Source organism: Heliangelus exortis, chromosome 7, assembly GCF_036169615.1.
Source record: "Heliangelus exortis chromosome 7, bHelExo1.hap1, whole genome shotgun sequence".
In the NCBI taxonomy this organism is placed as follows: domain Eukaryota; kingdom Metazoa; phylum Chordata; class Aves; order Apodiformes; family Trochilidae; genus Heliangelus; species Heliangelus exortis.
This window is the reverse complement of record NC_092428.1, coordinates 14779501-14794319: the sequence shown is the minus strand read 5'-3', so window position 1 is coordinate 14794319 and position 14819 is coordinate 14779501. Positions and strand designations below refer to the sequence as shown.

Sequence of the window (14819 nt, the reverse complement as noted above, 5' to 3'; positions counted from 1 at the left end):
CCAGAATCATAATCAAGATCTGCTCCTCTTCTGCTGGTTTCCATCAGAGCATGGAACAAAGCAGTGATTTGACGTTAGGATCTCCTCATTCCCAATAAGTGTTGTGCTTATTCTCCTGCACAGAGAGATGTGATTTTAACTAATCCATAAAACTCCAATTCTTTCAGCTCCTTGCTGCTTCCCCTATTGCAGCTGAGTTGACCTTGGAACCCTCAGGGAGCCTTAATCTAAGCAGAACTCCCTCTAGGAGAAACCCATCTAGGAGTACACAATCTAGAAGTCCACCTCAAAGGACTCCATCTAGGAGAACCCCACTCAAGAGAACCCCAACCCCACTTCCCCCACAAGATGCCCACCACCCCAGTATGACCTCCTTGCTCACAGGAAGTTCCATCCCCAGCTGCCATGCTGCTCCAGGTTTTTAGGACACCAAGAGGTAAAAAATTGAAAAATGGCAGGAACAAGTTTACCAGCACAGGGAAGGAGGAACAGGAATGTAAACGGAGCCTTGAGGCACTCCGAAAATGGTAACAGCTGGAAAGCAGGTCTGGAAAATTTGTTAAGCAGGATCCTAGATACTATCCAGGCTCTGGGCCTTCAACTGAAAAAAAATACCCTCTGATCTGCTCAGTTGTATAGGTGACCACCAGTGGGCAGACCCCAGCAGAGTCCCCCACACAGAGAGGAGCGGCTACTCCAGTGTAAAACTCAAATCCAGAGCCATAAATCCAATCCATGTTGCTTTTGTAAACCAGGACTAGGAAAAAAAAAAAAAAGAAAAAAAAAATTTTGGTTTGAAAACTGCCATCTTGCCCCAAAGGTTGGCACTGCATGGGCAAAGCCAAACTCAGATGCAGGGAAGTTCTCAAATGCCTCCTCAGCATTAATTTTAAATTTTTAATCCTTCTTCTCTCTTCCATACACACACTTCAGAACTTGCTAACATTTAAGAATTAAAAAAAATTTAATTAAAAAAAGAGCAACCCACCATGCAACCGTTTCCCTCCATAGCTAGAAGGAAAAATGTTGTATTTTTATTTTACTGTTTTTACAGAAGCTTCGCTTCCTTTCCCAAGCAACACAGCTTTCCTCCAGATTTTTTTTTTTAACCCCTTTAGGCACACCCCTTAGTAGGAATTTCAGGCAAGAAACAACCCCTGGAGCCAGAATTCAGGAAGGAACCACAGAAGGGAGGGGACAACACGCTGGTGCCTGCTTGCACGAAGGGGTTTCCTCACTGTTTTCTCTGCCCTTCCTCCTCCATGCCATTTTTTTACTCCAAGTCAGGCTGGAAAAAAGCAAAAGTATAATAATAAAGGAATAAAATACTCACAATTGAATAATAATAACAACAGCCACCATGGAAGGTCAGGGCAGGACCGTGTGGGCATGCAAGAGGCCCCCCCAAAACCTGGGCTCCCTCCACACCACCCTCCTGGCTTCATCCCTTGGGAATGCAGTGTGACACCGAGGCATTTCCCACAGGAGGGTCAGCATTCCCCAGGGGGGTGCTTTAGGGGAAGCAAGTTGCTGGTAGGTTTGAAGGACACCCACAAACATGGGGGATGTGGCAGCTGCAGCTGGAGGGAGGAGACACCCTGCTCCCATCCACCCCACAGCACCCTCCCAGAGGGGTGGGGGGAAAGGCTTTTTCTGCTCAGACACTCCCCTGGTACAGAAGACGGTATTAAAAAAGGCTGATTTGGTTTAAAACTTAAAAAATAATAAAATACCTATATTATCAAAGTGATGATTGTCCTGGAGAGGGACAATTTGTGACAACGTGGCATGGGGGGGACCCCAGGAGTGGCTGCTGGGGGCGATTGAATGGGGTGGGGGATACCTCCAGGTTGGTGTAGAAAGGCATTTAGCAACAGAATGTGTAATTGCTGGTGGCCTGTGATTTAAACTCAGCTTAAGTTCAGGGTTTATTTGCACATTCGGAGTCTGGAGATAACTTTCTCTGGATTTGCACCCAGGAAGAGTGCTGGGACAATTGCCAACATGCAGCACTTTTGCACATGGGAAACCTTTTTCTGGTAAAATCTGATTTATCTGCAGAGGAAATTTTGCAACTGAGCCCCCTGCACACCCCTTAACCCTTGGTTGTGACCCTCCCCAGCCCTTTGTAACACTGACTTCTGCCCACCCAGAGGTGAGAGCTCACCCCAGATTTACTGCCCTAGGCTTCTATTCCCCTGGGGGTTTTTTTGGTGGTTTTTTGGTTTTTTTTTTGTTTTGTTTTTTTTTTTTTGAAAACTTGAAAAACAAATCACCTAAAGAATTTAAGAGGGGAAAAAAAAAAAAAAAAAAAAAAAAAAAGCCTAGGCAGCATTTGCTCCAAGGGAAAATTCACCCTCTGTACCGAGTCACAGCGAGAAGAATCTTCCAGCACCATTTAATAGAACCAAGATCTTTATTGATCTCACTCTAACAGCAACCACTGGCAAGAGCTTTTTCTCCTCTCAAACACCTGCTTGAAGAGACAGTAAAAAAAACCCAAAACTTCTTTACCCTGACTAGCAGAGGAGCTGCCGTGGCCAGGCTGGGCACTCCCACCCTGCTCTTCAGCCCCAAGACCGGCTCTAAAATTAGAGAACCAGGAGAAAACAGCTGGGATGGGCAACAGAGAAGAAAGATGTTTAAGAAAGGGGACATTCAGAAAAAAAAGAAACATAAAAAAGAGTGGTTTCCCTCCAGCTCCTGTCCTCAAGTTAAGTCATCCTCGGATATTTTCTATTATTTTTTGTTTTTTTGCTTGGAGCACCGGGCACCAGTCCCTGCATCCACACAGAATGTCTTTGCCTCCTGCCTCAGCTGCTCCTTTGCTGAGGACCTACGAGACCTCCAGCGATCTCAGCTTTAAGGAAAATATATTCATTTATATATAATATATATATATATTTGTGTGTCTTATCACCACCAACCCACACACATATACATAGTTCTACTTGCACTCACTCACTCGTGCACCTACGACGGCCAGCGAGAAGTTTGCATTGCATCCCACTGAGAGCCACCCATGGGAGAGACATCCCACTACCTTGGTTTGTATTTCAGGTTTTTGTTTTGGTTTTGGTTTTTTTTTAGGTTTGGATTTTTGTTTTTTCATTTTCTCCCCCCCCTCAAAAAATAAGTGGCAACCTTCTCCCAGAAAATCAGCTGGAAGATGAGAGCTTGCAACCAGCCACCACGCCGACCTGCACCAAGCACACCCTCAAGCAATAAATTATGGGATGGAAAGTGCAGAAAAAACTTGGCAGCACGGATACCGGCACCAATTGTCCTCGTCCCCACCATGCAGAGCCACCGTGCCCAGGTCCTGGGTACAAGGATGAGGGAAGGAGGGAGGATGGATGGAGCAGGCACTCAGGTGGGGCTGAAAAAATGGCACTTGAGAAGGTTGCGAAGCTGTCAATAGCTCCCAACAGGCAGTAAAAATAAAAATAATAGGGAGGGGGTAGGACACGGCACCGCCGTGGCACCCCCCAGCACATACCCCCTCACACCAAGAGAGGAGAAAAAATAAATCGTATCTCTGAGGGGAGGTTTAGGATGCAGGATGGCCGTGGAGGAGAGCACCAGCATCCTGCAATGGGAGTGCCCCCAGTTCAGCTGCAGTGCTCCCAGCCACAGCATCTCATCCCCTCCCTGGGAGCCTGGCTATTCCTGAGACATCCAAGGGCACCAAGGGATTTTGCACCTGTATTATTCACATTTTTAAGGGGAGTAAGGGTTAAAAAAGAAAAAAAAGGCACTTTTCCAGAGGCACTTGTCCCCAGCCTGAAAAAAGAAGCATCACCAGTAAAGTGCCTCTTTTTTAGTACCAAAAATAAAATAAGAGTATTTTTTTGTTGTAACATATGGCTACGTGGCTCTGAGTCCTTAGGAACACAGACCCCAGTCAAAGGGCCAAGATGGAAGAAATTTGGGTACAAGAGAGATGCAGGTTCCTGGAGCACCAAAGGGGAGGAACTGCCCGCACTGTCCTCCACTGAATGCCAGCAGGTCCCAGGGGAATCCCAAAAACCCTCCCCCTGCCCTGGGTTGGCAGCAGGTGCTGGGTTTTAGGAGCAATGCTTTCCCCCTTCTCCTGAGAGGCTGCCCAAATTTCCCGGGAGAAGGGACAAAGGATGTGATGCAGCTCTAGATCAGGAGGATGGGAGGTTTGAGGTACCGGGAGGATGGATGTGGGGTTTTCTTGTTGGGGGGACATGAGGCAGCATAAGAGGCAAAGGGATGTTTTAAAAAGAAGCCCGGTGGAGATGAGGCTGTCAGCAGGTGGATGAAGGAGGAACAGGGAAGGATCCGGAAGGGATGGATCCAGACAGCACATGGTGGGACCGGTCACCCTGGCAAAGGGGTCACCCCAAAAAAGAAGGGGGGAGGAGGAGGCAGGCAGGGAGAAAGACACATTCAGGGACCGCCGCCACCTCCGCCTCGCCAGGATGGATCCTGCTGAGCCGAATGGGATGTGCACAGGTCTGGGGAGTTGCTGCCTCTTCCGTGGTTCCCGCTCAAATATCCATCTCGAATTGAGCGTCCTCCCCTGGAGAGAGAGGTAAGGGGAGATACGTTAATCCCCCCTCCAAATTTTGTACTCTCCCCCCAACTCACCCTGGGTCGGGGGGGTCCCTTACCTATGGATGACTTCCCCTCCGTGTGGTTCAGACTGTTGGTGTCCGCTCTGGGCTCCTCGGTGGCCGCTGAGCCGGGGCTGGTGACACCGGGAATATTGGGGAGGTGACAAGGCGGAGTCTGGGCCATGGGGGAGTTGCGACGATCTAGCAGGAACTTGCGGTCGTAGATGATCCGGGTGCCTGGAAAAACGGGATATGGGGAGGGGACGGGGCTTACCTAGGCACGGCGGGCGGTCACTCAGCGCTGGACAAACACCCCCGCGGCACCTGGGAGCCGGCGGCCACCCCCCCCCTGCCCCGGGGCAGGGAGCAGAGGCCCGGCCAACTCATGGCAGGAGTGGGAATGCAGGCCCGGGCATGCCAGGGACCCGACGGACCGAAATGTCCCCTGTGTGCCCCTCTCCCTTTGCCGAGGGATGCTCCGAGCCCGGGGTATCAAAGCGGGGGTGTCGATTCCCCTCACCCCGCGGTGCGGGGTGGCAGGCGGGACGGGGGCACGGAGGCCCCAGCTCCTGCCCCCGCCAAAAGCATTGCTCCAAACGCTTGTGTAAGGACAACGTGCGGCAGGCGCAAATATGTGCACGATATATACCTATATGCACGACAGGGCGCGATATAAAGGCGGCGTGTCGGGCGGGAGCGCTCCCCCGGCGCCGCCGCCCCGCCAGGCCCCACCCGTTCCCCCCTCCCCCGGCCCCTGGCTCACCCCCCGGGGTGGTGGAGAAGAGGGTCCCGCCGGGGGTGGTGCAGTAGTCCGCGGGAAGTTGCGCCGCGTCGCTAAGGGCCACGGTGCGGGTGGGGATGTCCCGGCTCTGGCTGGGCTGGCGGCCGCCGGCGGACGACATGGCCCCAGCTATTGTCCCCGTGGAGGCGGCGCGGGCGGCACCGCCCCCAGACCCCCCCTCCCTGCCCCCCTCCCGCTGCCATCGTGTCCCGGCCCCGCCCCGCAGCCGCCGTCCCAACGCCACCGGCAGGGGGCAGGCGCGGGGGCGGGCGGAGCTGCTCGCGCGCCGTCCCACGTGGTCTAGCGGTAAGGATTCCTGGCTTTCACCCAGGCGGCCCGGGTTCGACTCCCGGCGTGGGAAGAGGAGCTTTTGGGTGGGGTACCTGGAGGGCAAGGTGTGAGCCCGTGCTGTCGAAAGACTTTTTTGGATCACCCGAGCGGGTCAGCGTCATTCCAGGAAAGGGGACGAGCTGATCAGAGCCATCAAGAGAGTGCATTCTCATATCCCAACTCTACCAACCTGAAAGGTTGGGAATCCCACACTCCAGGGGCTAGTCCGTCCTCAGATTGCCAGGAAAGAAGCTGCAGCCCCCATATTCACCGACACAGAAAGTTGGGAACCCTGTGCCCTGAGGGCCATGCCAGGCCCAGTTCACTGGGAAAGGCAATGTGTTCCCATATCCCCATAACAGGAAAGCGGGTGCATCTCCACATCCCAAATGCACCAACCCAGAAAGCTGGAAATTCCATACTGGAAAGGTTACATCATCCCCAAGACACCAGGAAAAGGAACACATTGCTATATCCCAAAGTACCAACCTGAAATTTGGGAATCCTGTTCTCTAAAGATCACTGGGAAAGGAGATGCATCCCTATATCCCAAACCAGGAATGGGGCTGTATTCCCATATCCCAAATATACCAACGCAAAAAGTTGGGAATACCACATTCCAAGAGCTATACCAGCCCCAGAGCACTGGGAAAGGGGGTGCCTCCCCATATCCCAAACATACCATCCTGGAGCATTAGGAATCTCATACCCTGAGGTCCATGCCAGCCCCAGCCCAGCCTCCCTCTTTCCCTCCCTCCCCTGGGAATGCTGATCCCGCCAGTTATTTTTAGCATCCCCCTCCTGAGAGGCCGGAGCTGCCGGTTTCTCCCTCCAGCCGTGGATCCCTCCAGCCCAAGTGCATTTCCAGCGGGACCAGCAGCCCGCATGCAGAAGAGGATGGGTGAGGCGGTGGCCCGGGTGGCCAGGAAGGTGAACCACACCGTGGAGAACAAAACGGATTCCCTGGGTAAGCCCCGGCGCTCCGGCTCAGCTCCCACTTGGGGCCCAGAGAAGGATCAGGTATCTGGGAGCAGGGATATTTTTGCTGCCGTGGCCTAAAAAAAGCCACCAGCCCCCACTCTGGCTTTTCGCCTGGGACGGCTGCACCCCTGGAGAAGGGAAAAGTCACCCCCCAAGTGACCCCTCAGCACCCCCCAGATTTGAGCGGGACCACAGCGATGGCACATGATCCTATGGGATATGCCCCAGGGATAAAGTTCTTCCTTGCAAGCAATGGCAGGAGCATGCCCAGGGAAAGCTCTGCTCTTCCCTCACCAGCAGTGGAGGAGACATCCGTGCACAACTCAACCTTCTCCAGCGGTTTAGGAACATAGGGAAGGGGAATTGCTGAAGCTGGGATGCTATTATATGTAAGCTGAGGGTCTGCAGGAGGAGAAGACAGTCTAGGGGTAAAAGCAACATGAATTGGACTTGAACACACCTAGGGAAAACAACCTTGGAGTGACTGATGGGAACTACTGGGGCTTGGGGAGGTGATTGTTCACTGTGCACCCCAAATCATGGGGTCAGCTCTGATCCCCTCATGACAAGAAGGACATTGAGAGGCTGGAGCCTGTCCAGAGAAAGGCAACAGAGCTGGAGAAGGGTCTGGAGCACAAGTGTTATGAGGAGCAGCTGAGGGAACTGGGGGTATTCAACCTGGAGAGAAGGAGGCTGAGGGGAGACCTTCTTGCCCTGTCCAACTCCCTGAAAGGAGGTTGGAGGGAGTGGGGGGCAATGTTGATCTCTTCTGCTAAGTAACAAGTGATAGGATGTGAGGAAATGGCCTCCCATTATGCTGAAGGAGGTTTAGATAGGCTACTAGGAACAATTTCTTCATGGAAATGGTTGTCAGGCCCTGGCACAGGCTGTCCAGGGCAATGGTGGAGTCACCATCCCTGGAGGTGTTTCAAAGCCCTGTAGATGTGGTGCTGAAGGACACTCTTAGTGGTGGCTTTGGCACTGCCGGGTTAATGGTTGGAGTCAGTGATGCTAAAGGTCTTTTCCAATCAAAACAATTCTATGATTCCAAGGATCCTTGCAGTGGGGAGTAGTATGGGTGCATCCATGGGTGACAGCACCCAGACAGGCAAATTGAGTATTAAGGGATGGAAAACAAGGCAGCAAGCATTGCTTCACCCCACTCAGGGCATGCTGTAAGGTATCTGGGTCTCTCTGTGGGCAGATCTGGCCAACTGCAAGCTGATGACCTTCCCTGTTGGCATCTACAAGGCCATGAGGAGCGTCACTGAGGGCATCCACCACATCTCCCTGGCAAACAATGAGCTCAAGTCCCTCAGCAGCCGATTTGTCACCACCTTCAACCAACTGAGAGGTAAGGGACAACTCCATCACAGCAGCTGCTTCCAGACCCCCAGGACTCAGCAAAAAGCCCTGGGGAGTTTCACTGCCACCATTTTTCTCCTCTGCATTCACACCTTATGCCAACCACTTAGTTCAGATCCCCCCAAAAATCTATTTTTCTTTATCTTTTACATCCCTTGCAAGAAGAGGGCACTGGTTTTGCTCTCCCTCACCCTTCCAACCTCATGCCTTGTCACCTTCAGCCATCCTGCAGTGTCACTCATCATCTCCCAGCTTCCCCCAAGGACTGGGCTGGGAAGATGGAAGATGGGAACAGTAGCATGGGCATGATGATGTGTGGCAGAGACATGACATTTCAGGCTGCAAAAGTCCTGTTGCTGGTTAATTAGCCACCATCACCCAACATCAATAATAATTGCTCACCCTCCCCCACTCACTGCAGGAGATGGGGACAGTCATCAGAGCATGGCTAGTGCCATGGGGACACATCCCCGCAGAGCCCAGCAAAAGTGTCTAGGAGCTACTCTGCTAAAACATGGTCCTGTGAGCATCAAGAGCATCTGGCACTGTGGTTATGAACCCCAGGGACTGCACCTGGGCTTTGCCTGCCTGCAGCAGTGTCCAGGACCCTGGCATGCTCTGGTTTTAAGAGCAAATATTTTGCTCATACCATGTGCTGAACAAGTGTCATGGTGGGGGGTGTCAGGAGAGGATTCCCAGGTTGTGCTGGAGCTGGAGCAACATCCCTGAAAACTTCCCTAGGCTGGAGAAAAGAAGCACATTGAGCAAGGGAAATCAATTTTCATCTACTCGACAGAACAATGTGCCCTGAGGGAATAAAAAAAAAAAAAATTAAAAATCCTTGTTTCCTAGGAAGGGCTTTGAACAATTCACTCTGGTGATGAACATGCCAGGCCTCAGCAGGGCTGTTGCAGGGAAGACACATCCCAAGTCTGGGGACAGCCTTGTGCCAGGCTGAATAAGCCAGGACCTATAAATACCAGGTATTAGCAGGGGCATGGCAGCTTGCAGGCGTATTTATAGAGCAGAAAGCCCTGTATTGCTGGAGAAGGGTGCTGGGATAACAGGATTTGAGAGCCTGTTCCTGTGCTGCTCCTGGCCCAGCAGGCCCTCATTTCTGGGGGGCAAATACTAAACTTCATAGAATAGATATTTTTTGCATATAAATCCATTTCTTCCACCACTCTGTTCATATTTCAGAAGGGGTTCAGGCATGGGAAGACAGAACATCAGCCTTAAGCCATGACAAGCACCCATCATGGGGTGGGAGTTGAATTGCACTGACTTAACAAAGAAATACTGCTTATTTCTGCAGCCCCTGCTTGTGAAATGCTGCACAGGTTTCATTATGAAAGGCTGAGGAAACCAAGAAACACATAACTTCTAAAAGCAGTGTTCAGAGAAGACAAAAATATGATGGAAAACCAGGGAGATGAGCAAAACAACCCCCAATTTTGGCACTGGAAATCCAATGCTAGGCCTGACAGCCCATGGAGGACAGAGACTGTAAATTACATTATGTATTAATTACTTTCCCATCTTCACACATTCTCCCCCCCCCCCAAAAAAAAGCCCCAAAACCAAAAAAAACCCAGAAAAGCCCTCTCTCTTCCCCAAACCACAGAGCTCAACCTGTCAGGCAACTACCTGCACCGCCTGCCCGAGGAGGTCACCTCCCTCCTGCACCTCCGGGCCATCAACCTCTCCCGCAACAGATTCCGGCGTTTCCCTGAGCCCCTGGCTGCTGTCACCACCTTGGAGACCATTGACCTGGAAGAGAACGAGATTGCAGGTGAGAAGGAGGTTTTCCAGATGGATGTATGGATGAACATCACTCTGGGGCCATCGCAGTTCCCAGGGGTGATGCTGATCCGCATCCCTGGGCAGGGAGGGATGCTGGCTGGAAGCTTGGCGTGGGCTTCAGGATACCAAGGGATAGCTTTGTGAGCCAGAAAAGGGAGCAGAAGGGCACAGGAGTGCAGGAGATGTGCCAATTAGGCAGAACCTCATTAGCCACTTGTTTCGGCTGATGCTTGCTTGCCACACTGGACTGCCACATCTCTTGGTGTGAAGCTGTTGCAGACATAGGGAGAAAATCAAGCCCAATTCAAGCAGCTCCATTCCCCATGCTGGGATACAGCTCTCAAAGGCAGCTCCAGCTGTGACTCAAAATCACCAGACTTAATAAAAAATCTAGTCCTGACAGCAGAACCCAGCCCCAAGGATGTTGGGTTGTGCTGTTTGATGTCAGGTAAAGAAAAGTCACAGGCCCACCTGAATGTTTCCCAGAGCAAATGGGAGCCACAACACTACAAAAAAAAAACCACTTTTAAAAAGCGAAATTAATGCCACTCATCCCCCAACCCTGGAGAGGTTGAGGAAAATCTTTCATGCACAAAGCTGAAGCCTTTGGAGCCCCCAGAAGCTGAGCAAAAGGGGCAGCTGCTGCAGGTTGATAAAAGGGAATATATTTAGTAGACAGCTTTCAAAGCCCCCAGGCTGGAGCATCCCACAGCCCAGATGGATCCCCAGGGAAGCCAATATCAAGTGCACTCAATTTTCCTGTTTTATCTGAGATTACTTTAGCTGCTGCTCCCCGCAACATGAGTTTTATAAACAGCATCAGCTGCTCCCTGGACATGCCTGCAGAAACATCAGACCCTAACTAAGCCAGGAAAATATGAGGGGCTTTCATATTATTTTTTTCCCACCTTTTTTTTCCCTCTCCCACCTTCATTCCTTCCATCACTTCCTGAGCTTAACTGGCCAGCTTTGACCAGCCTTGATGCAGGAACTGAGGCCTCCAGACTTCTTGTTTCCTTTGTGCTTTATGCAAGCAGGCTGCTGTGGGAAAGGAATACAGCTTTTTGTTGCATTTTTCGCTGCCTAAATGCAGGGAGGAAAGGATGCAACAAGGGTTGTATCCAGTTGGATTAATCCTGGGGGAGAGGGCAGCTAGAAAACCTGGCTGTGGGGCTTGGTCACCTCCAACCAGCTTCTGATATCAGACACAGGAAGTCACAGGGCAGGAATTCACAATTTCAAGACAGAATGTTTCAGGGGCTTATCTTGGAAACTAGAAGGATGCTGTCTGTCTGCAGAACCAGGTGGGATTAGCCTATTTTATGCATTTTCTGGACAGAGAAGAGGTGGAAATTACAAAGCCAGGAGGGTTGAAGACAATTTTTGCCAGGGAAATAAAATTTTGGGTAACTGTATCATTCCTAGGTACCTTCCCCCATATGCCCTTGGCTCATTTGCACAGTGGCCTCCTGGGGAGCAGAGCATCCTGAGAGCTGCAGCAGCTCAAACCCTTCAGATCCAAGGAAAAGCATCTCCTCCCCAGTTTCCTCCCTTCAAGGCTGACCTTGGACAGAGACTGAGCTCCCCAGAAGCATGCACAGCTGGGCTGTGGGACAAGCCTTGGTGACAATTATCTTCACATGAATGTGCATTTTTATATGCTAATACACTTTAATATATTATTTATGAGCTCATATTTTTAAGTACTTTTTCATCCCACACCAGCCTGGCACAACAGAGGAAGGAGAGTTAAGGAGAGCCCCCCAGCTTGAATTTAACTGGTACAAATGTTGTTCTTCCTTAACAGCCACATAGGATTTGAGCCCTTCACACTCATTTCACTCCAGGAGAGGCCAGGCCAGGCTGTAGGAGATGCCATCTTTTTCTCCTTTTGTATGTATGTACAATTCACCCATCACAGCTGAGGACCCCACTTTGGCATGAGGGTCTGATGAGGAGCAGCCAGCACATCTGGAAGCTCATCCACGTGCAGTCCCTACACACCTTCAGTCAGTCCAGCATAAGAAGGAGCTGCCCTGCTTCTGCAACAGCTGCATTTAGCTGCCTTTTTATAAACTGGGAGCCAAGATGCACCTCTTAACTCAGTAACAAAATGAGGACCCTGCTCCAAACAACATACCATCAAGCAAGAGAAGGATTCTCCACAGGCTGGGGGTGGGAGATGGAGCTTGGAGACACAGTGGGGCTTGTTCAAGCAGCAGGAAGATTTGGTTTTTGATGCTGCAGCAGCCATGTACCATTCCTAGCTCATCTCTGCCCTCTCAGGGATGCTGGAGGAGGCGAAAGCAGGGCTGAAAAGCTGATTAAAAACATTTGTTGAAAGGGGGCTGAGTCACCCAGTATTGAACTGGAGATGGGAGGTGATGTTTGCCAGCTGAAGGGAAACAGGAGTAAAAGGAGATGAAATAATGCCTGCCTGGAGTCTGTGGGCTGTGAAAGGTGACATTTAGCGCCAGGAACTGCCCTTTTCATCTCGATGAGCTCTTAAACCTGGAGTGTAATTATGTATGTATTAACAGCAGTGTTTTTAACTCTTTCGCTGATAACCAAGGTCGTATCCAGTAGGTCCATGGGGACTTTGGTGCCTGGAGCTTCAGGTTCTTTTTCTCTCTTTCCCTGACTGATGATCTAACACAGAGTTGCTGAGACAGACAGCAAGGGGGATATTGGTGACCACCAGCAGGACTGGGCAAGTTGCTGCTGGGGTCAACTGTGGCTGATTTTCTCCTCCTGAGCATCCAAAAGGGCCACTCTTAATTTGGGATAATGGCATGGAAAATGGATCTTCAGTAAAAGCCATCTGCAGGCTTGGAGGAGCCTGGCAGGAGCTGGTGGCCACCAAAGGATGCAGGTGGTGCTGGTACGTGGCCAGGAAGTGTCTCAGCTGATCTGAGCAGGGTCCTTCTGCTGCAAATTTGCAGCTGTGCAGTGTCTGCAATCCCCTCAGCTTGCAGGGCTGTTAGGGATTGTCACCCAGCTCCTCAGCCACCTCAGCCACCCTCTCATATCCATCTCCTCAGATGCTACCTTGGTAGCCCTTCCATTTGAAGTTTCCCACTCCCTTATCATCATAGTCCAGTCTGAGAAAACTACTGGTTCCTTTAACTGTGAAAAAGCCTCTTTCCACCCCTTTTTCTCTTGCTTAACTGGCAAAGCCAGTATGAATAATTCAGGCTCAAGGGGAGCTGGCAAGTGATGTTTTGTATTGCTTAAAGAGGCGTTTGTGGCTCCCACAGCAGGACCACATAGCCGTAGGGTGCATTGTACACCCTGCCTGTCCCTTCATGCTGGAGGGCAGTCACTGTGCTTCACCTTGAATTAAGCTGCAGAGCTGGGTTGTTGCCACTTTGAGCCAGGCTTGGCAATAAAATACTTTCCTTAACTCCCTAAATTTAAGCAAAGCAGGGGGATTGTCACTCTTCATTATCTTAGGAGATCATTAGAGAGGAAGATGTATAAAAAAGGCAAATTTTTGTGCATCAAGGTGGAGGGAAATGCAAAACAATAAAGTGGTGAGATCCACCATAAAGAGAGGGTATATATCCATGTAAAGCTCAGCCTGAGGAAGGATGAGCTGCTAATATGTTTATTACAGATAATAACACTGCTTGCTGGAGGAGAAAGGGAAAAAAATAATCATCAAAGTGTATGTGTCCTTTGTAGCACAAAATAAGTTTCATGATTTAAAAATCACATAATAACCTGCCCAGCTCTAATTACAACACCACAGTTCTGCTCCAGGTGTTGGCAGAAAAAATTGGAACTGCAGATACAAAAGGGCTTTGTCATTTTGATGGCCAAACTAAAAAGCAATTGTTCTTGTTAAACTCAGGCAGATAAGATTTTCAAGCCTCAAATACTGTGATGTGTAGCAAACCACTAAATCTGTCGTATTTTAATGGTCTTAATGGTTAGGTGTTTGTACCAGTCACATCCTCTCTCAGTGGATTTGAATTGGGCCCATCCAGAGACCTGTAGGTAAAGGCATCAAATCCTTTCCAATGGAAAACACCCAAGTTAATGGAATTACAAACCAGGAGGGTGCTCCATGGTGGCTGAGAGCCATTTTGCAGCCTGGCCAACAAGGCTGAAGAGCACACGCTCTTTCCCATTAACCTGACAAGAGCTCCTGGACATCGCAACACTGGGAACAAGATACAGGAATAAACCTTTGAGGATCAGCTGAGGACCCCAGCAGGGTTTGAGTTTTCAGGACTGGGAGAACTGGAGGGCAATGTCATGGTTTTAGCAGTTGGGAATTCCTCTGCAGTCGTCATCAGGATGGATGCTCACCCCTGGGTGCTCTCTCTTTGCAGAGGTGCCAGCAGAGCAGTTGGCTTCCATGACATCCCTGAGGAGCCTCAACCTGCGGGCAAACCCTGTGGGTCCAGAGCTGCGGCTGCTGGTCCGGCCCCTTGTCCCCTTCGACCTGCTGCTGTCACCAGAGGAGCCCATCCACAAAGCCTGAGAGGACCTTGGTGTGCCCAGGCAAGGTGTCCCGAGGAGAGACTGCCTGCACGAGTGGTTTGGCTTAGGGCAGTCCCTGCTATGCTGCTATTTGTGTCCCAAACCTGCAGCGAAGCTGCCAGTCCTTCTTTCTTCCTTAACAAAAAGCAAGGAGCGGGGCTCCTCCACAAAGGGATGGCTCTGCCAGCACCTCAGCTGAGGAATCTCCCACTCTGAGTTTTGGGAATGTGCACAGTTTGGGTAAAACTGAAGTGACTCGGATGTTTGGCTCCATCCCTTCCCCCTGGCCAGTGATGGCGAGCAGCCAGGGCCAGGATGGTGGGGCAACATCCCTGCAGTTTTTTTCCCCCCTGGAGTTGCTGACATGGCAGCATGCCAAGTGCCTGATTAAATGTTTCCTTGTTACAAAGAGGGTGCTTTTGGTTTCTGCTTCCATTTGAATTACCAGTCCTCTCCTTGAAGAAGTCCCTTTGCACATCCCTGCAGCT

General features: G+C 50.7%; 2 protein-coding genes and 1 non-coding gene across 3 annotated transcripts; 2 read left to right on the top strand and 1 right to left on the bottom strand.

The window, feature by feature from the left end:
• Positions 1-2397: 2397 nt before the first annotated feature.
• Positions 2398-5536, bottom strand: EIF4EBP2 (eukaryotic translation initiation factor 4E binding protein 2). The gene is made up of 3 exons (XM_071748976.1): positions 5347-5536; positions 4641-4820; positions 2398-4549 (listed from the first exon to the last, which is right to left on the bottom strand). Exons 1-3 carry the CDS (start codon positions 5483-5485, stop codon positions 4518-4520), a joined length of 351 nt encoding a protein of 116 aa, XP_071605077.1. The 5' UTR covers positions 5486-5536; the 3' UTR covers positions 2398-4517.
• A 117-nt stretch (positions 5537-5653) lies between these two features.
• TRNAE-UUC (transfer RNA glutamic acid (anticodon UUC)) lies at positions 5654-5725 on the top strand. The gene has a single exon. It is a non-coding gene; the product is annotated as a tRNA-Glu (tRNA).
• Positions 5726-6477: 752 nt separating this feature from the next.
• LRRC20 (leucine rich repeat containing 20) lies at positions 6478-14740 on the top strand. The gene is made up of 4 exons (XM_071748975.1): positions 6478-6661; positions 7880-8029; positions 9665-9832; positions 14181-14740. The coding sequence occupies exons 1-4, from the start codon at positions 6580-6582 to the stop codon at positions 14330-14332; spliced, it is 552 nt and encodes a 183-aa protein (XP_071605076.1). The 5' UTR covers positions 6478-6579; the 3' UTR covers positions 14333-14740.
• Positions 14741-14819: the final 79 nt, after the last annotated feature.

Bases quoted from the DNA above. Each gene is read 5' to 3' on its own strand.
- EIF4EBP2 (XM_071748976.1), bottom strand. From the start codon at position 5,485: ATGTCGTCCGCCGGCGGCCGCCAGCCCAGCCAGAGCCGGGACATCCCC. The intron at 4,821-5,346 runs GTGAGCCAGGGG...CCGTTTTTCCAG, and splicing joins CTTCTCCACCACCCCGGGGG to GCACCCGGATCATCTACGAC. The intron at 4,550-4,640 runs GTAAGGGACCCC...CTCTCTCTCCAG, and splicing joins GGAGGGGAAGTCATCCATAG to GGGAGGACGCTCAATTCGAG.
- LRRC20 (XM_071748975.1), top strand. From the start codon at position 6,580: ATGCAGAAGAGGATGGGTGAGGCGGTGGCCCGGGTGGCCAGGAAGGTG. The intron at 6,662-7,879 runs GTAAGCCCCGGC...CTCTGTGGGCAG, and splicing joins GAACAAAACGGATTCCCTGG to ATCTGGCCAACTGCAAGCTG. The intron at 9,833-14,180 runs GTGAGAAGGAGG...CTCTCTTTGCAG, and splicing joins GGAAGAGAACGAGATTGCAG to AGGTGCCAGCAGAGCAGTTG.